General features: G+C 45.9%; 1 protein-coding gene across 1 annotated transcript; it reads right to left on the reverse strand.

Moving 5' to 3' along the window:
- Nucleotides 1-112: 112 nt before the first annotated feature.
- On the reverse strand, nucleotides 113-13,940 carry LOC135902632 (TLR4 interactor with leucine rich repeats-like). The gene is made up of 3 exons (XM_065432825.2): nucleotides 13,243-13,940; nucleotides 11,436-11,590; nucleotides 113-295 (listed from the first exon to the last, which is right to left on the reverse strand). Exons 1-3 carry the CDS (start codon nucleotides 13,881-13,883, stop codon nucleotides 135-137), a joined length of 957 nt encoding a protein of 318 aa, XP_065288897.1. The 5' UTR covers nucleotides 13,884-13,940; the 3' UTR covers nucleotides 113-134.
- Nucleotides 13,941-21,768: the final 7,828 nt, after the last annotated feature.

The raw sequence follows: 21,768 nt of genomic DNA on the forward strand, positions 1-21,768 counted from the left end.
TTCTCTCTTAACGCATGTCTCGAACTATGCTGCACATATTGACATAAATTGTGTATTAGAAGACAGCACACGAAATTCTAACTCTGCAGGTACAAAATAAAGCTTGTGTGGCTGCATGGCTGCTTTCCTCTTTATTAGCGGCGGCCACCGGCAGCTGCGCAAATGAGCTGCGAGATACCGATGTTCTTGACCTGACGTCCCTTGAGTCGCTCCGGTGTAACGCACGGCGGTGCAGTCCAGCTGTCCGGAATCTGGTTCAGAAAGCGTGCGTGGCAGTCGCAGTCCAGGGGGTTTCCTGCAGAGGAAGAAAGGCGCGCAAGTAGATTATGTAACAGGAAACAAACCATAGCCCCATAGCTTCAGTGTGCTCAAAATTTTGTGCAAAAATCATCGAGGATGATTGTCAATGTAAACGAACAGCCGAACGCTTCCAGAAAGCTACTCACTTTGTTAAAGGAATGGTGTGCTTGAGGTCGTATATTTGTTGCAGTGAGGGTATTTAGGTAACGTTTGTTGTTCCATGGCGTAATTCTGTAGAGAGAACGGAACCAGTACAACTCAAGCGGTATAACCGGTGGATAGCACGTGCGTCTCGAAGTCCCTTGTTCGTTTCTCCGACTGCCAAGCACCGACACCATAACGAGCACAAGAGCCAAATAAAGCTATTCGCTTAAAAAGAAAAGAAATCGGAATCAGCTGCATCTGTGGCGCGCACACGATCCGATTATAGAAGGCTGTGTTGCACACATGTTAGGGGCGAAACCATCAGTGCACTTCGCGATACAGCGAGATTATATTCGGCGAGAGGTATAAGCAGAATATCTGATAACTCAGTGGAAGCGACCACAGGCTAAAAATGTAAAAGTAAGCACGTGTAACAATGTGTTTCATCACGATTTGAGAGATTTCTGTCAGCTTTAGCCTTTATAATTTTTAGCTGTAGCCCACGAATCATCACCTGGCGCTGTCATTCCGTTTCAAAAGGAAAATTTGGAACCATAAATAAATTTAAAGAAAATTTTTGCAAAATCTCCTCTTACCAGAAAGATACTCTAAAGTGTCATGTCCAGAATAGAAACGGGAAGGAGTTGGTCGAAGATGTGTTTAAAAATTTTCGTCCCACCTTCTACCTTTCCCTAAATGTGTTTCGTGTGTTTCACTGTATTTTACCCATAAATCTAATGTCCCGTTTGTAAGGCACCATCCGTACAGAGAAGTAGATTGTGGGCAGCTTACCAAGAAAATGCACCCACCCTCTCAAATTTCGTGCTCACTGTTGTATTTGAACTTCTCACTGAATGAAAACTACGCTTGGTCAGTTTTCTGGCACACATATTGGCGGCGCACACCGCGCGACATCGTCTCGTCCCTTCAGTAGAACAGGCGTGATGTAACTTAAGTATACAAATCGGTATAGAATCACACATAAGACTAGACGGCCATAGACTACGATCCAACAGAATTTAATAAAGCATTCAAGCAAAGTGCATGCCTGCATATTGCTTGTAATGCAGTTTGTCGAGACACTTGAATATCGAAGCGCGCGATAGCACTCCTGCCACGTCCATGTTGAAAGTAAACCATATTAATCGCCTACAAGAAGTTTATTAGACAGTCCTTCGAAAACATGGAGGCGTTCTTTTGTTTTGTTTTTTCCCCGGTCTATGAAGTCTGCAGGTAGTCCATACACAGCTTGTATAATAACTTAATAAACAACTCTACAGGCTGTCTATATACAGTGCTGATTAGTATCGAAGATACATGTATCTTAGATACTACCTTAGATACGCTTTGAGTAGATCGTATCTGTATCAAGATGCGTCTGGAAAGACTTGTATCAGTATCTGTTTTTCCAATACGAAAAAAATGTATTGTGTATCTTAAGGTACAAGATACTGCTATCGCAACATCACTATGTGAAACTACGTATAAACTCATATAAACGTCGGCTGAACTCCGCTTCTCAAGCTGATACTGCTGCCAAGCCACCTGAATAAAACTAAAGGCAGCGACATCTTTTTATCTTTCCGCCAGAGCCCTCAAGCGAGGGCAGGCGATGAGGCGTGCGCGTCCCTATTGGTGGACCAGAGTCACGTGGTGGCGCTCGCACCGTCTCGACAGAAAACAAGCGCGCCACGTCTGCGCGCCGCCGATGTTTTGCTTTGATTTGTTATTTTAAAGCGAAAGCTTTAAGTGATCCCCATGCAAGTGACCTTGCACGCGACAGCGACAAGCGACGCGATGGAAATTGCTGTCGCGTTCGCTCGTTGCCTACAAGTCGTACCCCATGCGAGCGACGACTTCGAGCGACGTCTCCCCAGTGTTGCCGGTATGAGGACAGCAATATAGGGGCCGAAACTATCGTGACGCGTGCTTTATTAACTTAATTTGATGTGTTTTACTGTAAAAAGCACCATAAAATACTTCTGAAAGTCTTGCAGTAGGTTCTTATCCTTGCACGTATAAAACTTCAATCGTTTGCTCGTTCCGTGCGACAATCAGAAGTACTTGAGTTATGTACATCCAGTTCCGGCTTCGCACTATTGGTTAGTCGCTCATAGCACTTCCGGGCGACGAGCGACGAATTCTAGATTTGCAGAACCGAGCGATCGCGCGACAATTCCCAGCGATCTCTTCAAGCGACGGCCCGATCCATCGCTCAAAGCCGTAGCTCGTCGCTGTCGCGCACAAAATCACGCTCATGGGGTTGAGCCCTTACTGGCCGCGAACTTGCGATTTCGCCGTGGCGGTGCTCCAAGGAGGCATATGACGTCACAACGCGAGCCTCGCCGCGGATATTTCTCTCTTTCTTTCACTCGCTCCCTAGTCACTACTGCGCATGCGCCACTAGTAGCACCGAGCCACAGGTTCCGCCGCTGCGCAGCGTCGCGCCTTTCTCCCGCAGCCGTTTCGTATGACGTCACACGCGTTCCTCGTCGTTGCGCTTGCCTCCGCTCGCTTCGCTAGCTGCGTCGCATTCCTGATAACATGTCAGAGGATTGAAAAGGAGAGTTCACGTGCGCCGCAACCACAGTTGAGGCGGCAGTATGGACGGCGACAATTCTGATAAGCAGGAGGAGGCCTGGAATCGACATCGGAACGAGATGAAGAGGAAACGAATCGCCCAGGAAACAGACGAACAGCGTGCCGAACGACTGGCTAAATGCCGCAACACAGCTAGACAACCAGACTAACCTGGACTTGCAATCAAAATTAAACAAGGCGAACCCTGCTATGCCTTAGCTTTCGCTACGTATATCCTGGCATAGCCGAGCTAAGCCACTGCCAAATTTTTTAGTTGCGTTGGTGCCCTGACACTTGCTCACAGCCACCGTACTGTTCTGTGTACGCTAATGCGGGCGGCGTCTTTCGCGCAAATTCTGATGCCGCTATAGTGTGGTTATGGAATTTTACAGCGAAGATGTTTATGTCTAGGGTTCCGAGCATTTTGCGTGTCCGCCAACAAATTTGTGTGAGCAAGAATCATCAGCAACGGCTCGTGCCACTGCTCACGCGTTCATCGTCGTCTTCTACACTGGCTTTTATCACAGCTGGCTCGTTGGCTCTTAGCTTTCGCTACGTATATCCTGGCATAGCCGAGCTAAGCCACTGCCAAATTTTTTAGTTGCGTTGGTGCCCTGACACTTGCTCACAGCCACCGTACTGTTCTGTGTACGCTAATGCGGGCGGCGTCTTTCGCGCAAATTCTGGTGCCGCTATAGTGTGGTTATGGAATTTTACAGCGAAGATGTTTATGTCTAGGGTTCCGAGCATTTTGCGTGTCCACCAACAAATTTGTGTGAGCAAGAATCATCAGCAACGGCTCGTGCCACTGCTCACGCGTTCATCGTCGTCTTCTACACTGGCTTTTATCGCAGCTGGCTCGTTGGCGCCCCTCGGCACAACCGCGCGAACGCGGCCGTGCAACTTGCTCGCGCGTTCGTCGTTGTCGTCGTCTTGCGCAGCTGGCTCCGTTGACGCTCATCATTCCAGCGTTCCCACAGTGCCTCTCCCTGTGGGAAGGCGCTGACGGTATTAGCCCATGCACTGCCAGTCGGTGCGGTGATTTCGGTATCAAATTCTTTGCCTCAATATATCGCTCGCGCCTTCTTCGTCGTCTTCTTCGACGGCTGGCTCCGATGCCACTCATCATACTAGCGTTCCTATACTGCCCTTCCCCCAATACCCGCTGTGGTTACTTAGTGCATGGCATGGCGTCGGGCTGCTAAGCACGAGGTCGCGGGATCGAATCTCAGCCACGGGTCCGCATTTCGATGGGGTCGAAATGCGGAAACGCCCTTGTACACAGATTCAGATGCACGTTAAAGAGCACCTGGTGGACCGCATTTCGGAAGTCCCTCACTACGGTGTGCCTCATAATCAGATGGTTTTGGCACGTAAAACCCAATAATTTAACTTAATTTTTTTTTTGCTCCTGCCTTTGCGAAGGCGCTGACGGCGCTGGTCCACTGCCATTCGGTGCAGTGCTTTCGGTCACAAATTCTTTGCCTCACTATATCGCGAAATGAAAAACACGAATGCATATAACAAATGTATACCATGAATGAACACGGATGTGTAAAAATAAATGTGTGTGCGTATACCTTTCGTCACGATGACCACTGATCGAGACACTAAATGTGTTCGTAACTTTGTTCAAAATTCTTTGTCACCTCTTTTTCGTGTGCTACACAGCTTCGCTGGTGATCCACCTTCACAGAGTGGAATGGCTCATGATTTTATTTTGGGTGGTGCTTTATTACAAAGTCTGAATAATGCAAGAATGGGGTTGCCTTGCGTCTAGTGGCTTTCACGCATCTGAGATTTGAACGATCTCGTCCATGTAAGTTTGGCTGCTGTAAACCGAAGCGTGGATGGCGCTGCTTTCGGGAGACTTATACAAAAGGCGGCTATTTTGTCTACATGATTGTTGCTCGCAAGCGCAAAAAAAAAAAAACAAATTTTCGGAGTACACAACATGAAACTTTTTTGGGCTGTACAGGCTTTCTCATAGAAGAAAAATCGTAAGAGGATTGCACGTTAATGAATATGTCGCTGAAGAATGCTTTTCGCCAGCAGATAAATAGAATGTGAAAGGTAATTTGCACCTTTATGCGCTTTATATACGCTATACGTCACAAGAAAATGCCGCTACCAGCGTTGTTGGTGCTGTACAGTACACCTGTCCAGTTATCCGATATTGCGGAAACAGTCATACGTTTACGGACACGGTAAAACTCCTCAGCGGTGTTTGAGCCATCGTGTGAAGCCTTATTGACGTTTTTTGTAATTTAATGGCGACCCCCTAGCTGGTCGGCGAGCAGAGCAGGTTATGTTCTGGATAAAGAAATCGGAGCATTTTGGGCCTCCTTGGCGCAATGCGAAAACACCCGTTTGCTTAGATTTAGGTGCACGGTAAAGAACCGCAGGTGGTCGAAATTTCCGGAGTCCTCCACTACGGCGTGCCTCATAATCAGAAAGTGGTTTTGGCACGTAAAACCCGATAAATTAATTGGGCCTCCTGCATAGGCGGGCCGGGCTGTCTCAGCGGCGAAGTCTTTACCAGCATTTCCGATGCGTCCAGGCAGCCACTTAAATATAATGTCATGCCCCTTATCAAGAGTTTGATAGAGGTCCTTTTCATCTGATGGTCCAACTGCTCATGAGTACTGTGATGTAGTTCAAATTGCAATTACTGAATTTGGACGCAGGGACCGCATTATCGATCCCTCTTGGACTTCATTAGGTCAGCAAATCTATTTTCATTCATTTAATCATCCTTATTCACCCCCATCCCATACCCTTGTATGCCCTGAGGCATTTATCCTCGCATTAAAAAAAAATTACTGAACTGCTGTTTTAGAGTCGCAAAATAGGACACACTTGCGAAGTTGATTTTGCAAGAGGTATCTTACAACAACACGCAGGGCAGCAAGCTCTGTAGCCGTTGATGTCATATGGAACACTTCAAGCTTGATTGTAGCGGTAATATAAGTGCCATCAAGCGCAGGTGATTTACCAAACACCACCACTGAGGTTTCAAGCACTTTGGTCAACAAGCGTGCTCGGCGGCAACAGTACCAAAAAAAGTCCTTCTACGTTTTCTAGGGCAGCACTCGTGTGATCATGGACGCTTCGGGCGTTGATTATATTGTTATAATTGATTATACAGCTCTATCTACCATGATTGCGAAAGTTTAACAGAGACAACAGAAAGAAGACACCGCACAAGTGCTTTTCCTTGTGTCTGCCTTCCAGATACGCTTGCAAGCTTTCACAGTCATATATTACCAACCTATCTGCCTCCCCCTAGAATTCGCTTGGCGTAGAAATTTCAATAACGCGCCAAAGCGTCTGCTCCGATAGCGTCTGACGCTCCTATTGGGGCATGGTCCTCCTTATGAATAGGATTTGTTTTCTCGTGAAGTCATCTTCGGAGCTTTCTGACTGTTTTCTGACGGCTACAAAAAATTGGAATCCTTCTTTCACAATCCCCTCATTCATCAGGGTTTTCTTACGCTGGCGTGGCAGTTTTGCTTCCTGCGTTGCATGCGTCAATGACAAACCTAGCTTCCACAGAAGTCATGCAGCCAACCAAATCAGACAGCAATGCAAGCAAATAAGCAAAGTATGAAGATGGCAGCAAGGTTGCCTTCATATACACCTGTGCGTTTGTCTACGTGAAAGTTATAGAAAAAATATAAAGAGTCGTTACGATTCTGTTTACTTCGGTCTATTTGTATTCCACAGACGTTTAAAGCGCTTTGTTGTATGAAACTTCTCAGTAATAGTCGATTGCAAAAATGGTTAGCGCATAACCATACAGGCTCTATATAGGTATGGCTGGGAAAATATACTTTGCAATTGTATCGTGATACGATACAAGATACTCGGGCAGCAAGTATTTGAGATACAGATAAAAGATACTACCACAGTTACTGCATCCGATACGATATTTTCCATTTTATCTTAAGATACTTCGACACATTCCCAATTTCTTATTATGCATCTATTTAATGTAGAAGCAAATGCGTATGCAGAACATTTTTTGCTTGGACAGGTCTTAACTCCGACTAACCTTGTTTAGTTTGAATGAAATGTATGTTGCTATCTCAAAATGTTTGTTTTCCGTGCTCAAAGTAATATTTTCATTCCCAAACAATTTACTGGGGTTACTTTAGCTGCTTAATATGAAAGCTCAGTATAAGCTCTGCTGTCAGCGCTCATTGCTTGTCGCTTTTGTAATTGACGCAATTAAACTATTTCTTGGCTTGAACTATGACACAGATTTATTGGTCTTCTCCTTGCCTATCGAGTTGTCGTCTTCATACACTTGACCGATCCCTAGAGCTATAATCGCTATCACAAGTTTCCCGTTCTGAGGCGACATTGTTTTGCCCCCTGTGACTCAGGGAAGTATTTACAAAGGCTTACTTTACCACTAGGAATGGGTGATATGCCTATACGTAACTCTTGCGGGGACTAACGAACTATTGAACGTCTTTTATACCTTTTCCCCGGTACGACGTCGAGCGTGAACTTCTCTGCACAGCATTGAACAGGCCGGACTCGAGGCCGTTGTTGGAAACTTAGGGATTGGAAACATGTCGCTGGCGCAGAAAGCAACGACGGCTTTACTTCTGTATCTGAAGTCGACCAACCTCTGCAACCCTTTTTAGACTTGGTGCGCACCTTGAAATGTGCACGAAACTGTGCTCTCTATCTCTCTCTTTATGCCCCTTTATCCCATTCTCCCCCAGTGCAGGGTAGCAAACCAGACGCACGTCTGATTAACATTCCTGCCTTTTCACTCCTCTGTTTCTCTCTTTCTCTGCTCTACTAGTGTATTCATTGCCCTAGCACCCCTACAAGCAAGACAGAAGATAGTCAACTATTCAGTAAAGACAAGTGTGAAGTGTGTGCAGAAGTTAACTTTAAATATATTATTGCGATAGAAATGATGTGGACACTGCAGCCGCATTTCTGCCGTTGTTGTCGGCGTCGCGGTGACGTTCAATATAAAGTCTAAGGGCGACAACATTGTCGCAGCGCGCCGTTTGCTTTATGTGAGAATGAAAGCTTGCGAGGGTGAGCCGACGACGGTGGCTATATCTCGCGTACACATAGTAGGAAAGCGGGGAGGTCTTCCGTAGCGAGCATGGTGGAAGGGGAGTGGTTGCGGGGGTTCCACCTTGGCAGTGGCTACTTATGGCGCGGCCGCGCGTGGTTTATACTGAAAGTGATCCGCGATGGGGACAGGGTGCGCCGAGTACTGATAACTTCGTGTGCGCTACTCTCGCCGCTTAGTTCGCATTGAAGCGAGAAGCAGCACGAAGGCCGATTCACTCGCTGCTGCTGCCGCGCTTTATCGCTGTAGCGGTTTGACAGCGAGCGTGCGCGGTCATTGATTGAGATGCGCTTATGTTTACGTGTGCGTGTATGACCCCATGCCTGTTATTTAGTTAGTAAGCGAATGCTTATAAGTTTATACAGCCGATAAAAGTACTATCCTTACTTCGTCCAGCTGTCATCTAATTTGCTATTGCAATCGATTCTCCGCCTTTCGGGCGAAACTGCGGCCTTTCTTATAGTACCACTAAAGTGCTGTCATTGGCTTTTGGACACACAGAACCATGGAAGGGTCAAAGATAGTATCCAGGGACACAGTTCCATTGAACTGACAGGTGAGAAAGAAAACGTTCCCACAAGATCAGTCGATGAAATCAATCGACGAAATCGACAATCAATCGACGAAATCACTGTCATTTGACCGTCTACTGCGAAATATGATTCGTTAATTTTTTTCCATTATGAGGTGGCGCACGCTACTGCTGACAGTTTTCTTTAGTTGCACATGTTTAGTAGCGTGATATTTTCAGTGTGCTGTACACATCACAGTTTTCTCCTACCCTTCACACTCCCGTTCTTGAGCTTTGCACTCTTCTAACAAAGAACACCAGAAATGAGCAGAAATTGAAGAAGCCCTTGTTTGGAAGTTTTGCCTCGCTAGAGCTACAAAGAACTTGATAGCAAAACAATAATCATAGCATAACAAAAATACATCTTTTCTGAAAATGTATCTCTTTTTTAAACGCACGATGGTTTACTTCAATGCGGGAAATAAGTGAGGCAATGTTTCACTACAAGGACTCAGCAGTAGTATACACAGATTAACCAAAGACGGCGCGTACTATATGCGTGTGTCTCAAGAAGCTTGGGTTACGGCAATTAAGAAAAAGGGCAGTTGGCAAACAGTGGTTCGTGACTCAGAAGGCACAATGACAACGCTATCCCCACGTAACGTTCTCATGGGTGGCAGTTTGGGCACATTGGTATTCCATAAGGACGAATAAAGATGTGCGAGCTAGATGTACACAGAAGAAAGGCACATACATACATACATAGTGCATTTTCATCCGTGCGTAAAGGTATTCAGGTTACCGCTAGATGTTGTGGAAGGTCACATAAGTGAATACGTTGCGAGCTGTTTGCATTTCATATGTCTTGCGATGGTATGAAATAGCATGTGCAGCTGGTTGGAAACCTTGCTCACACTGCATAGCTATTTTTTAACCTTGAGAAAATTCTTAATAAGCTAAATGTGACCAATATACCGTGCACTGTGCATTGATTCGCCCAGTTCAAAAGAATTCCTTGGTGACCTGCAGGAGCACGAAGTTGCACATGGTAAGTTTACTGTTACCACGGCATGCTGCTGGCACCGCTACCTTGCTTGAGCCCCCACCCATAATCTCGCCTCACTGCCAAAGGATCGACCACGTGCTTCCTTTTGTCAGACAGTCCTGTCCTATCGTGCATACCTCCCATCAGGTTATACAGCTCCAGCAAGAGTTCCGTTTTCCACATGGTGCTTGGCTGAAGCAAAAGTTCGACTAATGGTACCAGGAATACGAACAAAAGCACAACTCTTGTCTCCAGCACTCAAGCAGCTTTCAATGCTCTTGCTGTACGAGACATACAGCGTGCATCACCATCTATATACTGACGCTTCAACCACGGTGAATGCGCCTGCAGGATCGGTGATCTCTCCTGCAAAAACCTCCACGTCCGTAAAGATTCGACTATCTCACCAGACTAGATCGACTGCCGCGGAACTCGCTGCTTCTCGTTCTGCCCTTCGTGTAATTTCTTATGAACTGCCCAAGAAATGGAGCGTGTTCAGTGACTCCAAGGCTGTTCTTCATTGTTTGGTTTGTGCCTTACGTCGGGGACCCCTCGAAGAACTAGTTCTAGACATCAGACTGCTGCTTCACCAGCCCGTCGAGCAAGGACACCACATCACGTTATAGTGGATTCCAAGCCACTGTGGCATAATGGGCAATGAACATGCCGATGCAGCAGCACGGTCTGCACACGATGAAGGTTTGCAAGGCTCCATACCATTCTCAAGAACAGACGCAGCAATTAAAATTAGTGTGCGTGCAAATGAAGCCATAAGATATTTATGGAACACACCAAGCTTGAAGCACGCACGTCTGCACCGACTGGACCCGTCCCTTCAACCCCTCATCTGGATTCTTTCAACTCGAGACAACAGTACTTTGCCGACTGTGGCTTGGTGTCGCTTTCACAAGATCTTTTGCCTTCCGAGTCGGTATGGATGAGAGCGCGGCTTGCAGTCACTACGGCACCGAGGAGGCTATCGAACACGTACTGTTTCACTGTCCTCGGTACAGCGCGCACCGGCTGTCGCTAGCGGCCGTGTTGGCACGCCTTGACGGCAGGCCACTTTCAGAACGGACAGTCTTGGAATGCCGACATGAACTGTCGTCGCACCGAAAGTCGGTCAAGGCTTTGTGGACCTTTTTACGTGGCAGTGGCCTATTACAAAGACTATAGTGATCCCGTCCCTTTTTTTTTTCACGCCTTTCCTTTTGTCCCCGCTCTTCTTCCCATCTTTACTTCCCCTTTCCCTTCCCCTAGTGCAGGGTAGCAAACAGGACGTTTTAAGTCTGGTTGACCTCACTGCTTTTATCTCATTTGCATCTCTCTGTCTCTCTAGAGGTATGAACTTTTCTTTACCCCGCTGTGCCCCTCTCTATAGCACGCATATGATGTGCCTAGCGCATCAATGCTTCCGTCGACATACTTCCCGCAAGTATTTCCCTTGTACTGGACAGAGCTTATGTTCCGATCGAATGATGATCATGAATGACTGTATTGGCCTGAGGGTAGTTAATTCTTTTATACATTCTTATAAAAAACTTCTAGTTTAAAGTTCGGCCATGGTAATAGGTACTTGTTGCCCTTGTTTCGGTATGTTCACTTATCGCTTTAAGCTATTTTATTGATTAATTTTAACGAATGCTTACTGAATACTTTGGTTCTATTGAACAACACCTTCGTACGTTCACGCATTCGGCGCTGGCCGACTGCATATCAACGGAGGAGACCTGAAATTGTGTTCATCTCACCATCTAAAAAGGCTGCGGCATCGGTGCTCCGTTCGAGCAGAGTAGTGAAACTGCGGTCGTCGAACTGGTGAATGGCGTTTTGCTGAAGGTTGAGCTCAGTCAGCCGGGGCGCGTCCACGGTGAGGTCCGCCGGCAAAGATGTCAAATTTGCGTTCCTGCACAACGTGGCAAGCGGCGCAGCCGCAGTCAGGTCACTGCATCGCGCATCATTGCATTGCGCATAACATGCGCTTAGTGAAAAGGTTCACTGAAACAAGGATTATACTATTGCGTGTAGTCTTGCTATCAGAGCCTCTGCAAAAACACCAAGGGGTGATGTTCTGGAGTGGTTAGATTATACGAGTGAGTAGGTAAAATGAAAGCCAAGCAGTCTCATCCTTTTGTGCTTGGTCCACCGCGGTTCTCAAACAGCAGAGTCCATAATTAAGATTATAGACACAGCGTCAAGTACATTTTCTGCTTTGCAGCAGCTAAAAACTGCGCTAAAGGAGCAGCACCGTGGCTCAAATCAGCCGCACAAGCTTCCCAAAGCTAATAAGGGTACGTGGCCTCGCTGGTATGGCATCTTCTGTTTTGCTATAACACAGAATGGCACATTAGAAAAAACACATAGCGCTAACTTTCTACAACAGATTTGTTTCCAGTTCTCGCAGGCGTACGTATACTTCCTAAGCAACTGGTGCATACCACACTGTGAGCTAAAGGATATCACATAATTTGCGGTGGTGCTCCTTCTTTGTTTCTTTAAATATCAGTTCTTTGTTTCTTTTGGTGCGCAATCCGAACTCTATCTCTATGAGGCTCACCTACGGCGGAATTGAGAACTTATACACCGAGCGTCATGAGTCGAACATGAATCTCAATTGACTGCATTGGCCGGAAAGCGGTGTCGGTGAGAAACCGTCAATTGTTACCGTGTCCGACGTGCTAAACACCATACAGCGATACTTGAGGTTTGAAGATCATGAATGAGTCAACCTAAATCGAAAAACTCACATCCTATACATTATAACAACGAACCTACAATAATACCTAAAGGCTTTGTTCGTGCACGGCCACTATGGAGTTTTCACCAACTCGTTGGTGATTGCGTATTTATATAACCTGCGATTGGTGGCCTCAAAGAGCCCCAGTTAGTATTGATAGATAATATGCATTTTACGATTACTCCACGCAAAAGTATATGCCGCGCACATTGAATGATGCGCTGATATGTAACCTGGTCAGGACCGCAGAGGCACACAAAATCGGTTTATAATCATTTGCTGCTGAGTCCACCATAGTTTAAATTTGTTGGCATTGATTTGAAATATTGTATTTGTTCACAGTGGTGGCAGCTTGGGTGCATGTTAATTACGGGCAAAAAGTGGTTTTAGAGCTTCAAGCTTGCTGAAAAAAAAATTATTGCCCTCAAAGCGAGGACTAAAAAAAATTGTAATTTCTTCGTTTTCTTCACCGGGATTCTGCGAATATATCCTTCGTAGGTGAAAATTAATTTTTTTTCCCTGCTGAAAGCAATATATGGAAATATCAAGATTAGTATTGATAGGATGAATAAAGGATAGTTACTATATTTGTCAGCTAAAGCGACAAACAAAAGTAATGGCACGAAATGTGCGTTACTTTTCCGCGTCGCTTCACTTGACAATGCATACTAGCAGCTACATACCAAGTGGCTCAGATATTCGAGCTGTTGCAAGAAAGTAACGAACATAAAGAAAGCGCTCGTGAGTTAGTGTTATTGCTTTTTGGGTGTCGACTGATGTCTAGGTTTGTGTGACAAAACCTAACCATTGTGCCTTTATACCTGAGCGTCAACGATGTAAGGTTGCGGGCTGGCCTAGGCAGCATAGATCTCGAGAAGTGGTTGATGTTGCTGTTCTCGACGTGCAGCTCCTCCAGGTTTTCCAGACCTGCAAGCCAGTCTTCGTCTACGCCCAGGATAGTCGAGTTCAAGACGCGCACACGCTTGACACTCTTCGGGAGTTCGTTGAAACTGCTGGAGAGGTTGACGTAGTGCATGTTCAAGAGGATGACCTCCTCAAGCTTGGTCAGCGGAGCTAGCAGCGCCCATGATGGGGGTGCCGTGCTGCCATCGCTAAGGATTACCTTCTTGAGCCACGACGTGACACCAGTGAAGGGGTGCCCATCGGACGTCGGAGTGGGGCCATGCACTCGGACATTACGGAGCTCCACTACCAAGGCCATAGTGCCTTCAAGTGCTCTCACCGGTAAATAGTCGAGGTTGCTGTTTTGAAGAAGAAAGTCAACCCGCGAATAGCGATCCGGCGAGAAGTCGCGACGGACGACTGTATTGAAATCGGCGTGGCTTGTGAAGCCGGAGCAGGTGTACGTGACCCGCGATGTCCCGGACTCGACGCAAGTCGGTGTGGCGGCGACGAAGCACACGAGGAGAGCCCAGAGGGCCACCCGTCCGAAAGCGAGCATGGCTGCTGTGCGTGTGGGAGAAACAGCGGGACGAGTGCCGAACACAACCCGTTTGGGCGACTCTTGAAAAAGCCTGTGATAAACTGGCCGTAAGATGACACCCGTAGGAAAAGTCCTTGGTGAATTTGCTGTCGCATTCGTGGAAAGAAAGCTGACACTCCGCGATAGGACACATCGCCTTATGGTTCCGTGATTGTAGCTGAAGTGTGAAAGTGGATCTTGAAGGTCCGCCCACCACTCAAGGTCTTTCACAGCGTTTGTGCGAGAAGGAAAGCAGGCTCTCGGCCAGGAGATGACATGGCGATAGCTGTTACCATAAGGCACCACACACGCGAAAACATCGCGTCAGAGGTACGCGTCCATTTTTTGTAGTGTGTGTGGGCTTATAATAATTTAAGTCAAACTCCAGAGAATCAAAGCTGCACTTCTCAGCTTCTACTAGCAATACTGCAACAAAATATTTGCAAAGCGAAAGCAGACTTATTCCGTCGTAAGGGATGCGATACCCGATTACGCCAGCGCTTCCGTGAGCTTCACGCAATTGCTAAAGTGAGTTTTACGTTACTGGTGAGCAAGCACATGGCTGATAATATAACAGATAGATGAAGCGGTTGAGAGAACTATTCCTATCAATTTTGCTTTTGTTCTTCTATTTTTTTGGACCGCCAGAGGCTGTACTTAGCTAGACATATGCCCCTTAAATGCCCTTTTATGCAAATATACGGATTCGGCTTCACTGTGCGCAGCACAACGTGAAAATATTAGAGCAAAATTTTGTATCGGGTTTTTTTATTTAGTGGGCATATTACCATAGCTTTTACGTTATTGTTGATGTTACTGTGTATTGAGGTACAAAGGCGTAGAAGAATGCGCTGCTGAGAGTCGGCTGTAAAAAATCAATAATAAATCTCCGCTGCGCCAGAATAGTATAAATGGTAATGGCTCAAATGCATGAGCATTTCGTTAAAAACAATTTAACCCCGCGGTCAGTCGGAAATCTAGCATAAATGTGGTATCACTACGCATACGACACAGCATCGTTGTTCGGCGAAAGCTGTGCCACAAATGATTTCATTTTGATATGAGCGTGTGCACATCCGGAAGTGGATGTACATCTTCTTTGTCGCCTGCCGTTTTACATGTTTTTCTACCTTGTGATTTGCTTCGCTTTCTTAATAAGCGCACTAGGATAGAATTTCCATATAAATTGGCTTACCTAGTAGGAGCTATGGGGCCGGTATATTGTAAGGATTCCTTTCGCTCGATTCGATTCCTTTCGTATCAACCGCAGATCACGACCAACCGATCTCGTTGATGACGTTGAAAGGAGCGCCGCTGGGACCACTGATGAAGGGCGAAAAGGAATAGCATTGTAATAGAAGTGCTATGTCATCCCGGCACTGTTTTTCCCCCTTCTTTATTGCGCAATCCCGCGCATTTACATTGTTGAAATTGTTGTGCAAAAATAGCGTTTTTTGTTCTTGTGTGTATTTTTGTCGGCTTGTAATTTTTTTGTGACTAGCTATATACTTTCTGGAATGATATATTAGTATGCCATAATTTCGATTTTCCGATTTTGCTTTTTTTGGTATCGGAAAGGACACACTCAGGAAAATTACATCCCCGAGGGTAAGCTGGATGTCGAAACACCCTTTTTTGCACCCTTACTTCTCTGAACATTTTGAAAATGGGTGCATTCGTTAGGAGACAACCCTTAGTGCACCGTTTCATTAATATAGGGGTAAGGTGCTAAAAGCGTGTTTTGTGCGATACGTACACCTCGCAAAATTGAAGGGTGCTCGGGCACTTCAACATTTCAAGCAAATAAAAAGCGATGAGTCTATTAACGAGTGGTTTGCGCCAAGTATTTGTTAGAGTAAGTCATATAATCACAGTAGGCTATGAATGTCAAGTGGTACTTCATGAGTACATGCTGTCCCCTGTGGTGAAGCGGAAAGAGATAGCTTATTCTTTTACTTCCTACCCTGGCATTCGCTTTTTACCACTGGCTTGTTTAAGATATTTCAGCTCGGTGTTCTTTTATAGATAAGCTGCCAGTCGTCAGCGAGTCATAGCGAGTCAGCCAATCACAGTTCCTCAGGCGCATGTTCGTTTTGGTGTATCATCGTGCCGGTGCAATATTATGCGCTGTAAGTCTTGCGCTGATTCAAGCTGTAATGATACGAATAAACATTGATCAGCTACTTATATATCAGCTGCATGCGGAGCAATCTACTTCCGATAAGAACACAGCACTCATTGAGGAGGTGGCCCGCCCTGGTCGTAAAGTGGAAAGACACTGCTTTGTCCTTTTTCTGCTTCCTGCATTTCACACCCCACTGCTATCTTCGCTGAAATTGTTTGGTACTGGTGCTGATTTATAGATGAACTGAAGCACTGAATAGTGTGGCGTAACCTTATCAGAGCAGCTTGAGGCGCTACTGTACTGTTGAGGTGCTATATTATTCCCTTCGGTTGCGTTGGGGCGTATTGCAGAGAAATACTAAAACGAGCTTGCCGCTGGATGCATATGGCATAAGGTATTTGCCATTGAAGTTTGCCAGTGTGAAGATCATGTACCAGTTGATGATATCATGCTGATTGCTCTGCACAGCCTTTGAAAGAAGCGCTTCGCAGTGTGCAATGCAGATGTTGACATTAGACCAATTAGTCTGTATTCCCGAGAACTCATTGCAAGATTTCTTGAAGTATATAGGCAACAAAAGCGTGTAACCGAATGGCTCGATCAACTGGAGTCACTTGAATGCTTAAAATAATTTTTGAACTTCTGAATCGGCCATTGATTGGGTGACATGTTTAAATCTCTTCTTCTTATTGTATTTATGATTGCATTCTGAGAAAACGCAGGCAATAAAGACATAAAAGGGGCGAAGTGGTCGCGATCTAACACTTCCGACTGGCGGTCTGAAGGTCCACAGATCGAATCCAGGTGGCGCGGATATGTCTTTTTTTTTTCTTCGCTTTAATGTTTTATAAGTCTCGGAAATTCCTTTGGGATTACTTCGGCGGATGTCTTAAAGACTAGGGTACGGATAGCATAAACAATATCGCTGTAAAAACAAAATGTAGTGCGCACTTCGGCAATGTACACATTAAGGAAAAGGGTGCAAATAAAGAAATCACCATTCAAATGGATGTATATTGGTTTCCTTTATCACAGTTTCTGTGGGTGTAAGGGGTGAGTTATAAACACACTCTTAAAGCAGTTGCACCCTTTGGAGTGTATATTTGTCCCAAAATCATAATCGTCACCTGCCTCCTTGCTTGCGTTTTTTTTTTCGATAACGCTGCACTCGTTACTTTTTTGTCGAGAATGCTATGTCACGCTGATAACGGGCATGCCGTTCGTGACTTGGAGGTACCGGACTCGCAGTGTTAAAGAAAGGAAAGGTGGGCAAGGAAGATGATTGTTGCTGTGGGACAAGATAAGCCTCACAAGGTGCAAAGCTTTTAAAGAGTGCATAAGACAAACACCCTTAAGGGTGCAATTTTTTCTGAGTGGGTATACTGTTGTGTGTATACTGTTGGTATACAGACAAGTGGGTATACTGTTGGTATACTGTGGGAATACTGTTGTATACTGTTGTGTTGTGTTTTAATTGAATAAACAAATAAATCGAATGCAGCACACGTTCATGCACTAAAGCTATTCACAAAGTAAAATCCAACAAACAAGCTCCACTGCCATTAGGCGTCAATGACATATATCTGCGAACTCACTCATTAGTATATTGACTCAAAATCCCTCAGACTTGTGAGTTTCAGTCTCAGTGAGCTCGTGTGAGTTCGAGTGCGTCTAAGTCTGAGTATAATTAAGGCTCCCTCAATCGGGGTTTGGAAGGAAGTGCAGTATGAGTCGATGCAAGTATGAATAATTTGCAATTCCATTAGTCTTCGACTCCTTGAGACTATGGCGAGGGTGATTCACATGATTCCGAGTGAATCTGACTGGTGTGCGTTCGAACCAGTAAACGTGAGCGAGTACACGGGAACAAAGAATTTGTGTCAATGAAGCGAAACCACATCTGTAAGATTCCATGTTATACCGTGAATTGTACATGCGTATTTTTCCGAAACGTAGATTTAGGCAGCTGTTTATAGCTTCTGGGTTACTTGGCATTCTGTAATTAACTGTAAACTAATTACTTGCTTATCCATATTGCAGTTACCAAATGTAACCAGCGAGTTTTCAAGACATCGGCGCTAGAAAGGAAATTTAATACGTCAGCGTTAGAACGGTCATGCGAATGAAAACTGGTCTGTCGGTTTGTGTACTGCAATAGAAGAGAGAAGAGATAGAGAGGAGGTCGACACAGGTGGAAGGGGAGGAGGCACCTGACGGGGGCGGCGCTAGCAGCGTGCTGACATGCTGGCCTTGCACAGTTGGCGTTCGGCCGTCAGCTTCTGCTGACGTTTGAAACTGGTGTCTGCTGATGATGACACCAGTTTCGAGGTATAAATTCCCGAACTTTGCGGAGAAATGCATTGGCGTTCCAGCTAATTTGTCAACAAAATGTCGTTTCATGCACTGAAGCACACAAGTAACTGGTACGCGAATGAATCTATCCGCAAAGCTCGGGAATTTATATCTCGAAACTGGCGTCGTCCTGAGAATTCGTTCCAGGTGGATTCGCCTTGCGAAGTCCACTGCTACAATTTGTAGATTGCAATATGGGTCATAAATAATTAGCTAAACGTTAATTAGTAAATTATTGTTAATTAGTCGATTTTGCATTTCAAATATACGTGCAAGTAGTGTCCGCCGCTTCGAGTAGCACGGCTCATAAACTAGAATTGAGCTATCTGCCACAGGCAACCTCTAAAAAATTTTGAAAGTGTTGGCTGAAACACCCTGTATATACGCGCGTATGTAAGTGTGCACGCGCTATATCGGTCACCGCCCTATGAAAGCCCGGATGGAAACTTTAAGCCCTGTCAAGGAGTGCTCTCTCCTACATGGGATTGTTAAAAAATCCGCTAAGATTTAAAAAAGCGAAACAACGATATCAGCAAGAACAGATGTAAATGACAAGCACTGACGCGACAAAGTAGGCGGTATTACTTTAATATTTGAGATGTTTTAATGAACGTCAGCGATTAGTACAAGAAAGTTTTCTATCAAATGGCGATTTATTTGCTTTTTTAATAAATTATGTGTAGCCTATGATTTTATAGAAAAAAGGTGTCGACTTCCATAGCTTGATTCCAGAAAAATGAAACGGTTTTCATCTTATCATAACATGCGCGTACCGTAAGTAAAAGCTTATCACGTGTTTCGTGAAAAGGGAAAATTCTCATCCACCCATCTGTGGCACGAAGCTAGAAATGAGACCATAGGGATTTCAAAGAAAGAAAGCTTCGCATTGAAGAAAAAATGGCCAGGCTTAGCTTGGTTAAGCCAAGAATGCGTTGCATATTGCGCGAGTTGGGGCCCAGCTTTTCCTCCGGCTGTCGTGACGTCACGTCACGTGGCTGCGCTAAAGGTCAATGGTGGCTTCCCGGCCGCGCCCAAGGGCTGAACTGAGTGATTGCAATATGCAACGCATAAAAATAGAAGCAAGTTAATAACAAACATAGAAAAGAGAATAGACCCACATATGAGACGCGCAGCAATGAACAGTGGCTCATACCCTCAATGGTGGCTGCCCGGCCGCGCCCAAGGGCTGAACTGAGTGATTGCAATATGCAACGCATAAAAATTGCCCTGGTTCGGAGGATCGAACACGCGACTAACGCCATCGCTCTACCATCTCTGCTAACCAGGAATCGCAGAGCGAGGCCGAATCAACCAACAACTCGAAGCACTGCAGGGATACAGAATGCGGCAAGTCAGTCGGCAGAAGCCCGCAAGGTGGAGGAAGGTGAGCTTCCCTCCATCTTGCTGGCTTCTGCAGGATTAAGTTACCATATTCACGTTGTGTTTCAAATAAAATTTATTCTTTCTGCAGTACTGAGAACTTCACCTATCACAAGATAACGTATTGCTGAGCTGACCTGCTCTCTCTCTCTGCAGATTATAGATGTCCCACAGATATGTGGAGAACGTGGTAGATTGCAAATGCTAGGATGAAATCAACCGCGAAACCAAGGAGGCATACCATTGTTTATAGGTATAATGGTGCTTTACAAATAAGCTTTTTGGTGAAGCCTACAGAGCTTTCTTCGAAAATGTCCGCGGCCGTCTCAACAAACCACGCCACTTAAATGCAAGATGCCATAGCTTGCGCATATTTGTATCTTTTTTTCTTTTTTTCCCGCCATTTCCTGGCAGCTGCGAGCTGGTTATGCCGGTCTTTTGTTCGTAACGAGGGTTTTGTGCGATGTGCCCGAATGAACAGTGCGGAGCCGCTTGCGTCAGTTGCCATACGGTATAACCCGCTCTGTTCAGCGAGTGACCAACAAGTGCTATAGTCTTCGCGGAGCGCTCAGGCCACAGAAGCTCAGTAGTGGAGAGGCGTCCATAGCGCGCTCCGCGAGGTCAAGGTGCGGCGCTCGTGCCCTCTACAAAGCATTGACGCCAGTGGCGGAATCGTGCGGCCTCCCTAAATCAGTCGCGTACGTGACGCTGGATTCCCGGCCAGAGCTCTTTTGATAAACTATGCCGAGAGACGGCGCTATTTGCGCGCGCACACCACTCTTCATCTCACGACGACGAAGAGGGCCGCGTGACCGTCTCGTAAACACACACACGTAGACGTCCGGCGCTCGGGCCGCGTCCATCATCCTGCGCGGCGCCTCGCGAGCTACAGAGAGCGTGAGGAGCGCGCGTGGCCTGTTTGAACAAGCCGCCCTTGTTACCAACAAGTGTTCAGCGTGATATAGCGTCGCTGATTATTCCTAATGAGGTGCGCTGATTCAAGAGCTCCTGGTGGCCCGCAGACTGTTTTGCGCGAAGCATAGTCGTAAAGATTTTGACAGAGGAGAAACGCATACAGAGCGTCACCTGCGGCTTAGCCTGACTGAAAAGCCTTTCCAGAAGGCGCACTCTGCAAGCCGCCAAGTTCCCTTTGATGCGAACGGGCCGCCCGCCTTGTTTAGACTGCTGAGGTGCGCCAACGAGCAACGTAAAGGACTGATTTTCCGAGCGAATGTTTCTCCGACCGTGGTTCCCAGGAGCAGCCGCGAATATGAGCCGCAGCGGACGCTACCGACGCACGTCAATCCCTTGCGCCCATTGTTTCTTGTTCGACCATTTCCCAGTAGTTTCTCGATGTTCCACACAACCTATAGCTTATTCGCAAAGAGAAGAATAGAGCGGAAGTACGTGCAATATTCGGTGAACAGAGGTCTTCCGTAGAGGTTTATTGGAGAAGTGCTAGAACTGTGACGGAACACACCGAAGCCTAGCTTGAAATTAAGATTGCGTGTTGGTCCTAAGGTCTACTTTTGGAAAATCAAACTTTGTGGGACTATGCAGAAGACCCATAGCAGCGTTTCACAACCTCGGCAACAATCTGGCTCATCAACTGCATTAAATACCGGCCGTTAAGTCCAGGTTTTGGCGATCGCGCAGTGTTGATGGTCCAATGTGAATTTACTGCACTACCTGTTGTCGACAGGTATTGGCTACTGTCATATAAACTTGCTATTTCACCTCGTGTGTGCATAACTAGGGCTACTTTCTCCCCTGCTTTCTCTCAATTCGCCCCTCTATCCCCTTCCCCCAGTAGTAGCATGTCCGGTAGTCAACCGGTCATGCGTCAGGTTCTCTCTCTCTCTCTCTCTCTCTCTCTCTCTCTATATATATATATATATATATATATATATATATATATATATATATATATATACAAACAGTGTTCTGGAGAACTTTGCATATACGAATGGTAGCTATACTGATACTTATTTTTGCCCCAGAATGCAC

This window comes from Dermacentor albipictus, chromosome 1 (assembly GCF_038994185.2).
Source record: "Dermacentor albipictus isolate Rhodes 1998 colony chromosome 1, USDA_Dalb.pri_finalv2, whole genome shotgun sequence".
NCBI classification, from domain to species: Eukaryota; Metazoa; Arthropoda; class Arachnida; order Ixodida; family Ixodidae; genus Dermacentor; species Dermacentor albipictus.

What these genes read in the sequence shown, in the direction of transcription:
- LOC135902632 (XM_065432825.2), bottom strand. Translation starts at nt 13,883, where the DNA reads ATGCTCGCTTTCGGACGGGTGGCCCTCTGGGCTCTCCTCGTGTGCTTC. An exon ending in CTTACATCGTTGACGCTCAG is followed by an intron (nt 11,591 to 13,242) that starts GTATAAAGGCAC and finishes CACGTTGTGCAG; the next exon opens with GAACGCAAATTTGACATCTT. An exon ending in TGCCGCAGCCTTTTTAGATG is followed by an intron (nt 296 to 11,435) that starts GTGAGATGAACA and finishes CTTCCTCTGCAG; the next exon opens with GAAACCCCCTGGACTGCGAC.